Source organism: Bufo bufo, chromosome 5 (assembly GCF_905171765.1).
Source record: "Bufo bufo chromosome 5, aBufBuf1.1, whole genome shotgun sequence".
Lineage (NCBI taxonomy): Eukaryota > Metazoa > Chordata > Amphibia > Anura > Bufonidae > Bufo > Bufo bufo.
In genome coordinates, this window is record NC_053393.1 from 77,646,716 (window position 1) to 77,664,489 (window position 17,774).

The following is a 17,774-nucleotide window of genomic DNA, read 5'->3' on the forward strand; positions in this document are numbered from 1 at the left end:
ACCCTAGATATGAATTAACTTTATTTATATAGCGCCAACATATTCCATAGCACATCACAATCAGAGGGGACATGTACAGACAAAATCAGACAAACTAACCAACAATTCAAAGAAGGTGAAAAGGTAACGGTGCTTCAGAACGGGTATTTCATGTATTCTGTACAGCAGATATGTCATGGGATATGACGGGTCCTTTTGTACACATACAGTGAGTCTATGGATGCACTGCACCTATATACTTTGGTGTATGCAGGTTGTTCACAGATTCACTGTAGGAATGCATGTATGAAACAAACACATACATGCATTCAAAGGGGCCCCTAAGACCTTGGTTTGTGACCAGATTGCAAAGAGGGAGGGGTGAATAAATGTCAGAACCTTCTGCACCGACATTGAAAATAAAATAATGATAAATAAAACTTGGGAGTTAAATTTCGATGGCCTATCGTTGGGATTAGGGATAAGCGTAGCGAGCTTTGCATGTTCCATCCGTAGTCGCTTCGTTTAAAAGCTTGGATTAATACTGCACGGAAATCCGTCTCCGTACAGTATTAAAATGTATGGGCTCCAATGAGCCGAAGTTAGTTATTTGCGAAGTTGCGCGTGACTTCGTTGAATAACTTCGGTAATTGATTTTTAAAGTGGAAAAGCACTTTAAAACTTGAAACTGAGCTCGTCTTTGGTTCCGACTGGTACCTCGGAAACAAAGCAGAGTTCGGTTTCAAGTTTTAAAATGGTTTTCAACTACCGAAGTTATTCAACAAAGTCACACGCGACTTCGTGAATAATTAACGTCGGCTCATCGGAGCCCATACATTTTAATACTGTACGGAGAAAAATCTTCTTACAGTATTAATCCGAAGTTCTGAACGAAGCGACTAAGGATGTAACATGCAAAGCTCGTTTCGCTCATCACTAGTCAGGATAAATCATCAATACCTGACTAGCAGGAGTCTGATCAGGAAGGGACCATGGCATGAGCACTGCTGCCTCTTCCTCAGCCTGTGAAGTCATGTCATGGCCTTTCTGCATCTCAGTCCCATTCAAGTGACTGTGATTGGCGAGCTCTGCAGCCTCTTCACAGTATACCAAAGCGCTGTGTCCCCTTCAAACAGCTGATCAGTGGGGTTTCCGGGAGTCAGGCCCCCACCAATCTAACAGTGATGACCTAGTGTTCAGATAGGACATCAATATTTAAAGGCTGTGGACACCTTTGTAGCAATCTTTTTTTATGATGGCATTTTATTAAATTTTTTGATTTGGTCTTTATTAAAAAATTTCATAAGTTTTTGCGATACATGCGGTTATCCCTCCTGAGTTCTGTCAGCTGACAGCTCATGTGAGGCCTTACCTATGATCTCCTGACCTCATTTAAGCCATATTCTTATTAGTCTGATTAGCTATAAATTCTGATGAAGCTCAGGAGGGACAGTCTGCAAATAGACTGATTTTTAACCACATGTATCACAAAAACTGCTGACATTTTTTTTTTTTTTTATAAAGACCAATTGAAAAAACGATTTTAGTCTAAAATGAATAAAATGTAATCATTAAAAAATTGCCCTGAAGGTGCCCATAGCCTTTAAGTCCTGGAAAACGTCTTTAAAACATCATCCGCACACCTTAGATGCTGTAGGTCTTATTTGTGTCAGCTTTTCATATCAATGAATGGTGGCTAGGAATTTCGACCTGGCTAGGAAGTTCTGCAGCAGCTGAGAATTCCAGTATCAGGGATTATGTACCTCCTCCAGCTCTAACTTCTAAAGAACATTACAAGTGGTCTTATCTCGGAGTTCTGCCAGCTGGATACATTCTTAGAAATCACTGGTGACTTCTTATACTGTTATAATGTACAATCAGGATGACATTACTCCTACTATTGATAAAGCTTTTATAACAGTATTTTCACTACTGGATAAAACAGAGAATTTACCATGTTGGTTCTAGATACCCCAAAATAACAACTGTTTTGCTTCAAGGGGTTCTCTGCCTTGGACAATTCCTACTTATCAGAAGGGTCCCTTGGCACTAAGCAGATCACAGTGTTCCCCAGCTGAGGCCCATAGAGATCAGCTGTTATCTGTAGAGAAACCTGGCAGTAAGGGTTTCATTTCACTGCAGCGCTACCACAGCAGAAATTAAGTACTACACAGCGTCCATTCATATCAATGGGATGTCTATGTAATGCAGGACAGGTCCTCCAGAGAGACGCTCCTGGTAACCATTTTCCACTCTGGCCAAAAGATGAGGATCCTGAACAGAGGACTCCCCCGGAACTTCCTTTACATTATATATATATTAAAATGGAATTCCCAAATTTGATAGTTCCTTCAAAATGGTCTTAAAAACTAAATAAAACAATGATGATGATGATGATGACGATGATGAAGCCGAGACCGGCCAGTGCAAGTCACAATGTAGTGGAGCAGTGTACTATCAGCATTGCCTTATACCTGCACCACTGTCTGAATGGCCATTATTTGTGGCTGCCGTGGTCTTTTCCTGATGCTGTATTTGGAAGGACACAGGCACTGAGGGGATCTGGGGAAGTTTCTTTCTCCAGCTGGACCCATCTAGATCGATTAATGTTCTTGAAATCCTGTTTGGAAACCCAAAAAAACGTGTTAATATATCAATAGCATAAGATCTAGAGAGAACCGCCTGCTGGATCCCCAGAACGCACGGTCCATTCACACAATGCACGTTTCAACACTGAATCACTCCGCACCAGTTGATCGACACTCACGTTTACATGGCCTGATGCAAACTGAATGGGGAGCCAGTGATCACTGCTACGATCGTTGAGCCCAAGTCTGCATATTGTCAGCAGCACATCCCTTTAACAAGGGATGATGTGCTGCGGATAAATGGTGATATCTGGTTCCACATGAACCATCGATTAGTGTGTAATCAGCAGCAGATTTACAGTGGGCAATGACAGAGAGCAAGTGCCAGAATGAGAAACTGGCACATAGTAAGTCTGCTGAACCGAAGAATGAGTATACTGTCCAGTTTAACCCTTTACATACCTTCGCTGTACGTGCGCAAGTCCAGTCTTTGAAAATGGTCAAAGCCGCCAAGATTCTGTTTTAAACAGCTGACTCGCAATGCTAATGTCTGCGATTGGTGATAGCGCAGAATGCAGACATTTAACCCCACAGATGTCATGGTCAATTGTGAGCACAGCATCTGCGGCATCTTTTCTGTGCAGAGACCGAGGAAGCTGCTGCTTGGTAGTGATAGGCTGGAGCCTGAGGTATATTCCAACATTGAACTGCAGGTGGCAGCCTTGCATTGGAATATACTGCATTTCCTTTCCACTAATGTATTAAATTACATTAGTCTGTAGGAAAAAGCAATCTGATAATTGCACACTCAGGTCCCCTAGGAGGGCTAAAAAAAAAAAAAGTTTAAAAAATATATATAAAAAAAAAAAATCTAATTACCCACTATTCCCCCATAATAAGACAAAAAAAAAAAAACAGTCATATCGGAAAACACCAAAACTATTAAACTATAAACGTGTTTATCCTGTACGGTAAATGTCGTAACATAAAAAGAATCTAGATGGCCAATTCGCCATTTTTTTGTCCCTTCACTTCCAAAACAAAATTGAATAATCAAAAAGTTATATGTACACCAAAATGGCATCAATAAAAACTACAGATCTTCCTGCAAAAAATGAGTCCCCACACAGCTCTATAAAAGAGTTAAGGGAGGCAGAATATGCCAAAAAGAAAAAAATAGAATTAAAAGGGGTTTTGCCATCACAGACAAAGGGGGCATATCGCTAGGAGAACGGAGCGGGGAAAGCAGCCGCCCTCCATTCATTTCTATGGGGCCCCTGAAAATGCCAGTGCTTGACTATTTCCGTCGTCCCAATAGAAATGAATGGGAGGCCGCGCATGCGCTCCCTTTCACTTGTATGGGAGCAACGGGGAGCAGCGCTTGGTGGTGGCCGGACCCCAAGAAACCCAGGGTCCTCCAGCCACAACTCTCCCCGCCCCATTCTCCTTGTAGGTGCGGGTCTCAGAGATGAGACCCCCACCTATCAGACAATGGGGGCATATCCTAGCGATATGCCCCCATTGTATGTGATGGGAAAACCCCTTTAAGAAAAAACTATATAAATGTGGTATTGCACTAATCATAATGAAGAACACAGGTCACTTTTACTGCATAGGAACCGATGTAAAAAAACTAAATTTATAAAGTGATGGCATATTCGAAGATAAGCTATCCCATTATGATTGGGGGTGATCTGACCTCTTGGAGCCCAACCGATTCGAAACATGAAAACTTCTGGAGAAAGAAGAAGAAACTGCGGAAACACCTTGTGGACAAAAACATCGACCTTCCTAGATTTGCAGCCAAGAGGAAGATTTAAAAAAAAAAAAATAATCGAATGTGGGAGGGGGGCATGCAGTTTAGTTTAAACCCTGCAGTTTAAACCCCGGTGTTCTGCATAGCTGAAATTATTTTATTCATTTCAGCTCGCTACAATAAAAAACTGCATCCTGAATGCATGTCAGAACTGCAGTGTGTGCCAGCACCGTAAGGCTACATGCACATTGCAGTGAAAAAAAAGTCAGTTAAAAATGGATAAACTGTCCATTTTAAACAGATATTTTTTTCACTGATCCCTTTCTGACAAATGAACGTTAAAGAGGACCTTTCACTAGTTTAAAAACTAACTAGATCAGTGGGCAGAGCGGCGCCCAGGGGTCCCCCTGCACTTACTAGTATGTCTGGGCGCCGCTCCGTTCGCCCGGTATAGGCTCCGGTGTGTGCAGCTCCCTCCCCTGGGACTCCCAGGCTATGAGCTGTGCGCTACGATTGGCCAGCGCTGCAGCAAGGGACAACCCTAATACAAAAACTCTGCCCCGTACAACAGAGGGAGCTGCACACACCGGAGCCTATACCGAGCGGCGCCCAGACATACTAGTAAGTGCAGGGGGACCCCTGGGCGCCGCTCTGCCCACTGATATAGTTAGTTTTTAGTTTTTAAACTAGTGAAAGGTCCTCTTTAAAAAACAGACCCATTCAATTGTATGGGGGCTGTCGGTCAGTGAAAAACGGACAAAATATAACATGTTCTATTTTTTGACGTCCGTTGTTCACTGGCCGCCATAAAATACTGCAGTGTGAATAACCTCTTAGACTCCCATTAGTCTTAGAACGGACGTGTGATGTCTGATTGTCGTGTGCATGTAGCCTAAGGGTATGTCACAATACAGATATGCTGTGGACTTTCTGCCAAGAAACTGTGCGCAAAAAATCTGCAGCATATCACTCCCATGCGGACATGCTCTAAGTATGCAATCCGGTTTCAGCAAATAAGGTTCATTTATTGCAATGCGTTTCACACCATTGCTATATATATTAATAGTACTGTTGCTTTGTTACATGGCAGAGGCTTTGCTCCCCCAGGTCCTTGGTGCCCTCGATGGCTACGATAATCATAAGCAGTGTGGTCACAGAGGCTTGGGAGGAATGGACAACGAAGAAAAACAGAAGAGGGCAGGAGGGTGCTCCTTCAATGACATACCTGTTGATACTGTCGTTGGCCAGCTGCATCCCGCTGTCTATCTGAAGGGCAACCTTATAGTCCACGTATGCTTGTCTGTACTTCTCAAGGGACTCGTTTGCCATTGCACGTCGCAGGAGTGGTTTCAGTGAAAATGGCTGATATTCCAGGGCACTTTGTGGAGAAAAAAAATAAATAAAAAATTATCTTAACATTTCGAAAACCCAAACAATAAATTCTGAGGAGAACATTTGTATTTTCTTCCATAGAAAGGTTCAAAAATTCTGGTAATCATACTTGAGAAATACTGCCATAACCCAGCGTCTTCTTCCTCTCTTAATATCAGCCATGTAATATATGGACAGGCTGGTCTGCCAGAGCCTTGATACTAGCAGGAGGCAACCCTCTATGACTGTGATGGCTAACCTCTGGCACTCCAGCGGTGGTAAAACTACGACTCCCAAAATACACACTTGCTTGGCTGTTCTCAGAACTCCATAGAAATGGATGGAGCATGCTGGGAGTCGTAGTTTCACCACAGCTGGAGGTCCAGAGGTTAGCCATCACTGCTCTATGGCGTCCATATGTCCTAACTGTGCATATAGAAATGGTTTGTTTAAATCATTTTAAAGAATGTTTGTTGGTATAATATTTACATTTTTCAAGCCAATATCTATATTAGAAAAAAATAAACAAAATCCTGCAGCTTTTGCACCTGCTAATAATACTGCTAAAGTTCAGATCACTACTGTTATCTGCTTATCATTACAGGCTGGATTAGAATGGCAGATATCACCTCTGTATAGATAACACAGATTCCACCATGTACAATTGATGATATCGCAGCTTATCTACTCCCTCCTGACCTCTGCACAGGTCACTGAGCACGCCTAGAAAACTCTCCCATAGAAGTCACTGAGGTCCCCTCCTATCCATTATCCTTTACTCGGGCCAATTTTGCAGGCGACTGTCGGGAAGGATGTGGACCGTCCCAACAATCGCCTGCTTGTCAGTGGAGGAGACTGCTGCTATTACATGCATGATCTCCTCCACATTATGTAAAGGAGTGATCACTAATGCCATCGCTTGTCCCCATACAGACTTGTTGTTTGCTGGCAGCACTTGCTGTTCAGACGGCACAATCTGCTGATCATTTAGGTGACTGCACCTTTACACTGCTAGATTATCGCTAATGAATGCTCATTAGCGATTATCTGGTGGATTTTCGGCCCGGGTAAAGGGCCCTTTAGGCCCTTGGTGGCTGCTGTAAAGCATCTCTCTAAATGCTGTTAAGAACGGGTCAGGCAAGATGGACGCCCCATAATCATGTTCAGTAAATAGAATAAAAAATTCTGCAATGAGAAAATAAAAACAGATTAGAAAAAAAGGAGATGTGTCGCTATCTGGTTTTAACGGTGTCACGTTCCCTTTAAGTAAGGGCCATCTAGAAATAGTGTTCTCTGAAGATCCCGGATGTGATGGATCCCATTGTGGATTTATTTTTACTCCTATTAAGGCCTGTGAGAATACCCAGCACAGGTTGACTCATTAACAAGTCTAATTGGACTGCAGGGAGAGGGAGCCGGTCACCAGGCTTGGGCCCACTAAACCGCCAACACATCCTTACGCTGCTAGGGCACAGCTTTCTAAGGGCGCAGGCACATGCAGATCTTGCTGCACATTTCCTCCTCTGCATAACAAAAGGGAGAAATCCATGGCGGAAATCTACAAAACTGCTATGCTGCGCATCTCAAACCCATACTGCGTGTCAGCTTCCCCTCTCGTCCCCTTTCTTGGTCCTGTACAACACGGTGGATTTAAAGCCCCTGCAATTCTGCAGTATATCCGCCATGTGTGAACATATACTAAAAAGATGCCGCTGACACAACCAGCTATTTTGGAATGATGCAGTAGAACAGGGGTAGGCAACCTCCGGCACTCCAGCTGTTGTGAAACTACAACTCCCAGCATGCATACTTGCTCTGCTCCCCTCAGAACTCTCATAGAATTTCACAACAGCTGGAGTGACGAAGGTTGCTGGTCCCTGTAGTAGACGGACTTGCCTATTACAGGAGGCAAGTGTGGCAACTCTGGGCGCATGCGCCTATGAAGCATGGGACAGGACATAATACAGCAGTGTCTGGTTGTGAGGGAGGCATCTTAAGAAAGTTAAATCACAGTTGCATAAGGACATGCTGGTGGTTTAATGGCCCCAAATGTAGTAAGAGGTCCCCTTTAACATGTTAATGAGCCAATCAGACCTACAACACAAGCATCCTCTTGTGTTCAAAGTACTTAACAGATACATAATGGATCCATCAACAGCAGCTTGCTGACAGCTTCCAGGTAGCAACTATAGATTCCTGCACAGAGTGCACAGAGTAAACATGAAACGAAAAAATAAGGGGAAAGCAAAGACAAAAATGTCAGATTTCATTGTGAACTGGATCACTGGCTGGATCTTCGCTTTAAAAGCCTGAAGGCATGTGCTGGGTCAGAGCAGGATTCAGACCCCGGGGCGGACAGACCCATTCGTTGTCTAAACAGGAGTATCCATAGAAATGTAAAGCACAAATCAACATGAACACCTCAGATACAAACATAGATGTGAGTATAATACACTAGAAGACAAGCCCATAACAAGGGTTATGTTCTAAGGGGCAGATTTATGAAACCGTCTAAAAGATAAACTGCCTTTGCTACCCATAGCAATCAATCAAGAGCGCAGGTTACATTTCTTAGGGTCCATTCACACAACCATATTTTTGTCCCGCATCCGATTTACATTTTTTGTGGATAGGATGCGGACCCCATTCATTTCAACGGGGATGGAAAAAAATCGGAAGCATAGCATGTGCTGTATGTCCGTTCTGTGGCCCAAGAACATGTCCACAAAATGGACTAGTCGTGTGAATGGACCCTTATTCTGCTCTTCAAAAAAAATTAAAATAAAATGCGCTGTGATTGATTGCTATGGGCAACAGAGACGGTTATCCTTTGCAGCCAGTTTTTGTAAATCTACCCCTTAGTACTTCCTGGCATGGTGGCAGTACAGAAGCCAAGGATGTACTTTATACGTCCTTACTACTGATGGCTGGATCTCAGGATGTGTAACAAATTCCAGGCTCTAGAAACAGGTCTCAGTGAAAGCTTCATATATCTGACCCTGAGCCTCGAACCTGATATTGTTTTAAAGCTAAGACTGTCAAATTAAAAATAAGACCTGGCAAGAATCTCTAGCTGTTACACAGCCTGAGATATGCCAGCAGACAGCAGCCCGCCACCACTTAATCCTGCTGAGATGTCAGCTGGCGTGGAGGAGGAGGGGCCAGTGGGGAAGTGCTTCTCTCTCCCTGTGTGACTGTATATGCCCCAGGGGGAGGATAACATGGACTTCTGCACATGCTATAAAGCCACTTCTCCATCAGTCAGAAAGCATACTTGCTCTCCGATTGTCACATATGGGGTAATTGTCTGCTTTCAGTAAATATATAGGTATTGGGGCCGGGTCTGTTGACAACAGACTGTAATCCCTGTATTTTATAAGATGTTAATTGTTTAAAAAATGTCCATCCTAAAACCAGATTTTTGGTCTTTCCAGTTCTGGTGATTTTATGAAGATATGTGCAGGTAATTTAAGTTTTTTGGTATGTATGAACTCTGAAAATATTAAACCTTTATTTTTAGGAGGTGTGGGGCATATAATGTTACCCACTAATCTCAACATTTTTTTTAATTTTAAGGAAAAATGGCAATATGACACAAAGTTGCGTGAAGGTGTCTGTGAGTATAAGCTTCTGAGTGGCATTTTGACAATGCGCTGGGTGTCTATTTTCAGAAAATATATGGATATAGGGGGTTGTTTTGTAATTTAGTTTATTTTTTTTTATACTTGTCAAAACTGAAAATTGTCCTGGCTACCAGAGGTGCAAAAACAGTCTTGGCAGCAAAAGGGTTAAAAGGGAGACCTTAGCCAAAAGAACGTCTTCTAACAAAGTATATAGAGACATGCAAGGCCCCAATCAAATGGGTTACTGCAGTATTTGGGATGCAGCCCAGTAGTACCACAAACAAACACAGTATTGTTAAAGAGTACCAAAACCTTTGTAATAAAAATAAAAAAGTGCTCAGAGGGACCTCTCCCTTCGGCTTTTATCGGCTGTGCTTGGCTTTTCAAGCATGTGTTAGATGGATCCCATATATTTTCTATGGATCCACTCTCCACACACTGAGCACAGCCAATGAAAGCTGATGGGGCAGAGCGCCCTGAGCAGCGCTTATGCCCCATCGGGTTTCCAAAAAAGGTGTCATTAGGTTGCCTGCACACAGTGCAGATTTGTGTGCAGTAAATCTGCACAAAAAAGTATATACATTTTTGTTTTGGTGTATTTTTTGTTGTGTATTTTCGATTTAACAACCCTATTGAAGTCTATGGGGAAAATCGCTCTACAGAAAGTGCGGAATCGCACAAACCATTGACGAGCTGCAGATTTTACAAACTGCACAACAGGTCAGTTTCCGCACGGAAAAAAACAGCAAAGTGTACATGAGATTTGTCAAATTCCATTCACTTTGCTGGTATTGTATCACGCTGTGGCTTTTCAGCATGAAAATCCGCATCATGGGCAGATGACCTAACCCTTTAAAAACCCGCCTTGCATGAAAAAAAATGGTCACATTCCAGATTTGCATAGTTGTCAGCTGTAAACACAACTCCCAGTCATTCCTGCATCCAGGCACATCCTGCAGACGTATAGTCACCCCACGTAGGTAGACTGGTCACCGCCTGGTGCTGCTGATGGACTGTGCTCCACCAGTCTATTACTCTGGTCGCATGCACCAGGAAAGATGAACAGAAATACTATAGGAGTCCAAGACCAAGAACATGAAAACAGGTGTTTTGGGCTGGCAAATAGTACCATGGAAGTCAATGTAATTATTTTTTAAACTTTTTTTTTTTTTTTTTTTTTAAGGGGTGGGGTTTTTTCAGTCAGTTCAGTGTTTTTTTTTTCTTTATTTATTTCACTACATGAGAAGTCTATGAGATAACACTAGGGGGGAACAAATAAAATAAATAAAAACTACCACCAGAGGGTGCTGCAATTTGAAAAAAAATAAAAATAACACCGTTAGACAAAAAGTGCCAGGAACACCACTGTCTTAAAACACCACTGCAAAAAAAAACTCAGTGCTTTGCAGTTTTTTATTTCCCTATTGGTCAGCATGGTTTTAATGAATATTTTGCTCTAAAAAAAGACATACTGATAGGACTTTAGATTGTGAGCTCCATTGGGGACAGCTGGATGCTAATGTCTGTAAAGCGCTGCAGAATATAGTAGCGCTATATAAGTGCATAAAATAACAAAAAAAGAAAAGGACATAAAATAACTGTGAGCAACCACCCTTATAGATACCTGCTTCAGAGCTCCAAAAGCTTGTGTGAAGAGCTTCTCTTCAGACAACCATTAGGCCCCTTTCACACGAGCGAGTATTCCGCGCGGATGCGATGCGGGAGGTGAACGCATTGCACCCGCACTGAATACTGACCCATTCATTTCTATGGGGCTGTGCACACGAGCGGTGATTTTCACGCATCACTTTTGCGTTGCGTGAAAATCGCAGCATGCTCCTCTTTGTGCGTTTTTCACGTAACGCAGGCCCCATAGAAATGAATGGGGTTGCGTGAAAATCACAAGCATCCGCAAGCAAGTGCGGATGCGGTGCGATTTTCACGCACGGTTGCTAGGAGACGATCGGGATGGAGACCCGAACCTTATTATTTTCCCTTATAACATGGTTATAAGGGAAAATAATAGCATTCTGAATACAGAATGCTAAGTAAAACAGCGCTGGAGGGGTTAACAAAAAATAAAAAGTCATTTAACTCACCTTTATCCACTTGCTCGCGTAGCCGGCATCTGCTTCTGTCCCCTTTACTGTCTAGGACCTGTGGAGAGCATTAACTATAGTTTAAGGACCTGGGATGACGTCACTCCGGTCATCACATGGTACGTCACATGATCTTTTACCATGGTGATTCACCATGGTAAAAGATCATGTGACGTACCATGTGATGACCAGAGTGACGTCATCCCAGGTCCTTAAACTATAGTTAATGCTCTCCACAGGTCCTAGACAGTAAAAGAGTCAGACGGAGATGCCCGGCATCGCGAGCAAGTGGATTAAGGTGAGTTAAATGATTTTTTATTTTTTTTAACCCCCTCCAGCCCTGTTTTACTTAGCATTCTGTATTCAGAATGCTATTATTTTCCCTTATAACCATGGGAAAATAATACTATTTACAGAACACCGATCCCAAGCCCGAACTTCTGTGAAGAAGTTCGGGTTTGGGTACCAAACACGCACGATTTTTCTCACGCGAGTGCAAAACGCATTACAATGTATTGCACTCGCGCGGAAAAATCGCGGGTGTTCCCGCAACGCACCCGCGCATTTTTCAGCAACGCCCGTGTGAAAGAGGCCTTAAGGTAAATGAATAAAGTGATGCATTTCCGGTTGCCTGCAGCTGTCACTAGGGGGAGCTAACTGCATACAGCGGTCCAATTGAACAAAATGATAGCTCTGTCTCTAGCAAGCTTCTAGGCTCCCATTAGGGTCAGCTGCGGGCCCCTCAACACTGGGGAGGTGAACGATGTCTTTCTTCAGGTGGTCACCCGGGCACAGTGAGAAAGAAGAGCACAGGTCTTTTCTTCCACTCTACTTATCATATCTAGTTTTTGAGTCAATTGCATCAAAAGTAACCAAATGGATTTCATAAAATTTACATTATATATATTACATTATAATTACATTTAATTATTAAAGGTTGGACATGACAACAGTAATGCTACTCTATATAATATCGCCATAATCCTTACATAGGTAAACGTATGCATTGGGAAAATTTGGATTGGGCATCATAGCTGATGTTTAAGGCAGGTCCCCAGGTGACCACATTTCCTGTCTTGCAATCAATCCCACAGAGGGTAAGGCTCCCTATTCTGGGCCATCCCTGACAACAACTTTCCAGCTCCAGGTGTTGGGATTCACACACAAAGCTGTCATCAACTCCACAATGATATGCAAGCTCTGCACCCGGCAAATAAAAATAAGGTATTTCCTTAAGGGGATGGTCCAGTTTAAAAGTTATCCCCAAAAATTTAAAGGGGTTATCCATCCCCTATAATGACCCCCCCCCCTTCCCCCAAATACCCAAGCCCCTCATCTCAAATCGTCACGTGGATATTCAGAGCAGCCATGCAGGTATCAGGAGCGATGCGGGTGCCTGTGAGCGGGGTAAGTATAACCTATATGAGGTGCCCGGGCATTTTGGGGGGCATTATAGAGGTTGGATAACCGCTTTAAAACTTTTTTGCTCACTTATCTGGAGGAGTTTCTTCCCTTTCTGTGGGTGGGCAGCAGCTCGTCACGACACAATTCAGCACCTGCATGTTCCAGGATGCACTACAAACGGCTATTGTTAACCCATTACCCTGGCAATGAAGGAAGGGGAAGGGAGCAGGGAAGCGTGTTGGTCCACTTGTAAATTCAGAAAAGTTTCGATCGGTGGGGGTCTGAGCTGGGAGACTTCCATTGATCGCTAAACGAGGAGAGAGCACGATATCTCAGTGCTTCTCTCTCCTCATTGTAGTGATCGATGTAGAACTGAGGTCAGAGGACTGAATCAATCAAAACTTTTAATATGTCTCTATGACATATAAAAACTTTTTTGAAAACTCAGTGACCCTCTAAAGACCCGCGCTGCAGACTGACACATTGTACCAACACTGATGCATCGTAATAGCAAAGGAATAAGTGACCCGGTCTTCACAGGATACAGGTATCGCCAAGTGCACTGCCCAATTCTGGTGCCCACAGGAAATACAGGAAAAATTCTGTACAAAAAATAGCTGGCTCTCTTGGAGTTTTTGATTGTTTGCTAATTAAACAAGAACTAGACCACTTAAAGTGGTGACAGTACACATAAAAAAGCAAGTATACATAAAATAATTAAAATCCAAGATACCTTTAAAGGGTTTCTCCGGGTGGTCACGTGAGCGGAGAGGAGATTGTGGAATCAGAGGTGCAACAGAGGGGTAAGTACTGAGTAGACTATCTTCCCTTCACCGGTCAGCGTACAGGAGGATTGTCACCAAAAACCAGAGAACCCCTTTAGGGGGTTAAATACGCCACTGACCCTAGTAGCGATCTTTATACCCCACTTGATATTAATATATCAATATCCTGCATTAAACATGTGTGCAGTCAGCAGTTATTTGTACTGACACATTGTAGCAAACTGTCAGAACAGGAGAAAGGTCTTTGCTGCTGATGTATTAGGGTACTTTCACACTAGCGTTGTTAGGATCCGGCAAGCCATATACAAACGGAAAGCTGTTTTTTCCGGATCCATTAGACATTTTTTTCAAAGATCAAAAGAGAAACCCGCTCCTCCTACATCCCGGCGCATGCGTAGACCAGAAAACCGGTAATGCAGCAATTTCCGGAACACTTGGTACCGGATCCGGCATTAATACCGGATCCGGCAAGTGTGATATTGTTCCGGGACTTAAAATACCGCAGCATGCTGTGGTATTTTGTCCGGTCAAATACCGTACAAGGGACGGAACGGAAGACATCCTGATGCATACTGAACGGATTGCTTTCCATTCAGAATGAATTAGGACAAAACTGATGCGTTTTTTTCCGGTATTGAGACCCTTTATCGGATTTCAATACTGGAAAAGAATAACGCTAGTGTGAAAGTACCCTAAAAGGGGTTTTCCAGGATTTAAAAAACGTTGCCTAAGAACAGGAAATGCCATGAAATAACAATTACTCACGTGGTCTATCCCATACCGCCCCAGTGGCACCCTCCAGTTCTGCATCAATGATGTCACGTACATCAGTAACATGGCTGCTGCAGCCAATCACTGATCTACGCAGTCACATGCCTTACATGCAAGGATCAATGTGGAGGTCAGTGATTGGCTGCAGCAGTCATGTGACATCCTTGTTGCAGGATCGGCAAGGACCACAGAAGCTGACCATAGACAGGAGACAGTTGAGCAGTGTCTGTGGCATACGGATGACACGAAGGGCAAAAAAAAAAAAAAAAAGTCACACGGACATCTTCACAGATGATCGTGGGGGTCCGACACGAGACCGCCGACATTCAGCTGTTTCAGAAGGCAGCGGCGCTCTCTGTAGCACCGCTTCACATTCATCTGTCACATGGCCCAAGCGCAGCTCAGCCCCATAGAAGTGAATGGGGCTGAGATGCGCTACTGAAAACAACTGCTCTACAATGTACGGCGCTGTGCTTGGTGAGCCGAGAGAAGGCTGTGGCGCTACTGTGAGCCCCTGTACCTTCTCAAACAGCTAATCAGTGGGGGTCCCGGGTGTTGGACCCTCACTGATCAAATACTATGATCTGATGATCTATCGGGAGGATAGGTTATTAGTATAAAATGCCCGGAAAACCCCCTTCAGGGGTCCATGTCACTGAGCGAACCCATTCCTATATGCTCCGTTGGGGTACATGCAGGTCCAGACCCCCCATATATAAGCAACAGCCGACAATCTTTAAGTATCCGTAGCTCCTGCTCTGGAGGGATGAACCTGCTCGTACATTACATAAATGCCAGCCGTGTCATACTATGTAGTGGCTAACACTTGCCCCAGAGCTAACAGCTGATCATCATGACCAGTGTCGGACTGGGGTGCCTAGGTCCCACCAGTAAACTATATTTTGGGGGCCAGTGTACGGACACATTCATATATTACCTGCTCACACAGCAGCAAGACGCTACCAGATGATGGAATATGGGGCCCCTGCAGTGACTCTGAGAAGGTAAGTCCTGGGGAGGAGAGGACACTGGCAGCTTTCCTCTATACCTAGAAGTCATCTCAGCTCTGATCCCGTCTATAATAATACACTGGGGAGTTTCTTCAATAATCTATCACGTTTTTTAAATGAACACAGGCTGGTTGAGGTGCTGTACACTGAATATATAAGTCTACTGTGTTATGTGCCACTTGTGCAGGGGGTGGGAGACTAGGGGCCCACCTTGCTCAGGGGCCCACCGGGGCATTCACCTGTACCCCTGTGGGCCAGTCCGAGCCTGATCAAGGGGTTCAGATGCCGGACCTGTGCTGATTGCAGGGCCAGCTTAATTTGGGGATTGCCATGATTAGGATCCTTTCTCTCTTTGATGACATAAAACTTGAAAATCCCTTTAAAGGGATATTCCCGACTCAGTCATATACGGCTGCCATAAATGCCTGCTTGATGCTGCCCCCACCTCTGAGACCACCACCTCTCTTGAGAATGGGGACCCCGATCAGTGTCCCGCAGCCGCTATCACTAGAGAGGTGGCCAGGTAGTCATAAGAGATGAGGACGTGGAATATTGGCGTAGTTCCCTGTAGATGCGAACCTCCAGTGTGAGCTTCCCCTGACAGATCATCAGCCTGTGCGGTCGGCACTACGCTGCTGTAATGTGTCTGACCTTGCATGCCGTATGCCTACAATCTAGGGGGGGGCACAATACTTGTCAAATCTAAATGCAGGGGTGACCACGAAGAGGAAAACTACAGAGCAGAACCTTTTTCCAGGACATCTACATATTGTTCCCGAGAACTGCAAACCAGACGGACCTGCATTTCAACAAAGCGAAAAGGCAGATCGATTAACTGGTAGAACATCCTATAAGTGGAACGCGGGTACATACCTATGCAGGCCTAACACACATATACAGCCTGCAGGCATTAACCCTCGCAGCAGCCTCTGCCCCATGCTGACCTCAATATAGTGATGGATGGACCTCCTGACTATCCATTTATATCCTATGCCCCGATGAATTCTGGGTATTTCTTGAGCAAGATCCGAGGAATGCCGACAACCCAGTCACAGCCGTACCCTTTTCATTACCATGTGACTCAGATATGACTATAAACCCGCTGTACAGAGCGGAGGCACAGGGGGGGCACCGCTATGGAGGCATACAGATCAGCCATAGTCACCCAGTGACATTGGAGATTCTCACTCACGCCCACCCTGACCTTTGATCCCAGTGATCCTGTAACATTTGAAGACCACGAGGTGATTGCACGCTCAAGCCTTGCGCTTCTTAGCGGCCAGGGCGATTAACCCTTTCCGCAGACATTGGCGTAAACCAGAACTTACCTGTTGCAGTCCTCGATGCACTGGGCGCAGTTCCCGTCCTTGAGGTGGCACGCCGCTCGGTTAGAGTACAGGATCCCCATTTCTTCGGCGTCCTCTGAAGCTGGAGGGGTGTAGAGAAGCTTTATTAGCAGGAGTGCCAGGAGGCAGCACTGCAGCACACGCCGCTACCACTGCAGTAGCACAGCACAGGTAGTGCAGGCATGAGAAGCCACATGCAGCAGCAGCAGCACATAAGGGTAGACCACATGCAGGACTATATCATGGGAGGTTTGGACTATTGATTTATGGCAATCAGAACTTACGTGTGCTCTTGAGGTTCTGGATGGCCTTTGTGTACTTGATGGACGCCTCGGCGAACTGACCATTCTTAAAAAGCTGGTTGCCTTCGTTTTTCAGCTGTGCTGCAAGAGGAAGGGGCTGTGATGACAGCTTGGCTTCCTGGCTCCCGCTCCGAGCCCGCTGCTGGGGTTTTCCCTGCTGTTCGACCAGGATTTTGCCGCTCTCCTTCACCCCATTCGGTGTGCTTGCCGTGCTGTGCCTGGGCGTCTGGTTCATCTCCTCCTTTTCATTCCCTTTCTTAGGAGAAAACTTTTTTTGAGCATTCCCCATTGCAATCCGCTCGGCTGCAGTCTCTCCTCCTCTTGCTGTCACACCGGCTTCTACAAGGAAGTTACAGGCTTGGTTATCGACATCACCGGAGCAAACTACTGTGCAGCCTCCAGGAGGGGTGGGAGGTAGTCACGCTGGAGGTTAGCAGAGCCAAACAGCAGGCCAAACACAGAAAATCCACACACAAGGAAACGCAAACCCGGCTAGTGCAGTGTAACAATGTGCCCGGATGCAGAAGGCGCAGGCCTGTGTGCAGTGCACAATGTGGGAGCGCAGCCAGCCCCCTACTCGCCCAGCAATTAACATACCAAATACAACAGTCACTCCTCCAGCTGACCATTTGTATGATGAAGCAGAGAGGGGCAGATCCTGAGACGGTCTAGTCCCTGCTAATACTAACGTGGAGGTAATCTGCAGCCTTGACTTAATACTGCATTGCATAATGAAGCAG

General features: G+C 44.7%; 1 protein-coding gene across 2 annotated transcripts in view; it reads right to left on the bottom strand.

The window, feature by feature from the left end:
- SPAG1 (sperm associated antigen 1) overlaps nucleotides 1–17,774 on the bottom strand; it is a 101,176-nt gene that overhangs the window by 27,823 nt on the left and 55,579 nt on the right. For both annotated transcript variants that reach the window (XM_040431945.1, XM_040431946.1), the window contains 4 exons: nucleotides 17,017–17,373; nucleotides 16,715–16,814; nucleotides 5,549–5,701; nucleotides 2,454–2,599 (listed from right to left, as the gene is read on the bottom strand). In XM_040431945.1, the coding sequence (XP_040287879.1) occupies nucleotides 2,454–2,599; nucleotides 5,549–5,701; nucleotides 16,715–16,814; nucleotides 17,017–17,373 (756 nt within the window). The remainder of the gene's footprint in view (nucleotides 1–2,453; nucleotides 2,600–5,548; nucleotides 5,702–16,714; nucleotides 16,815–17,016; nucleotides 17,374–17,774) is intronic.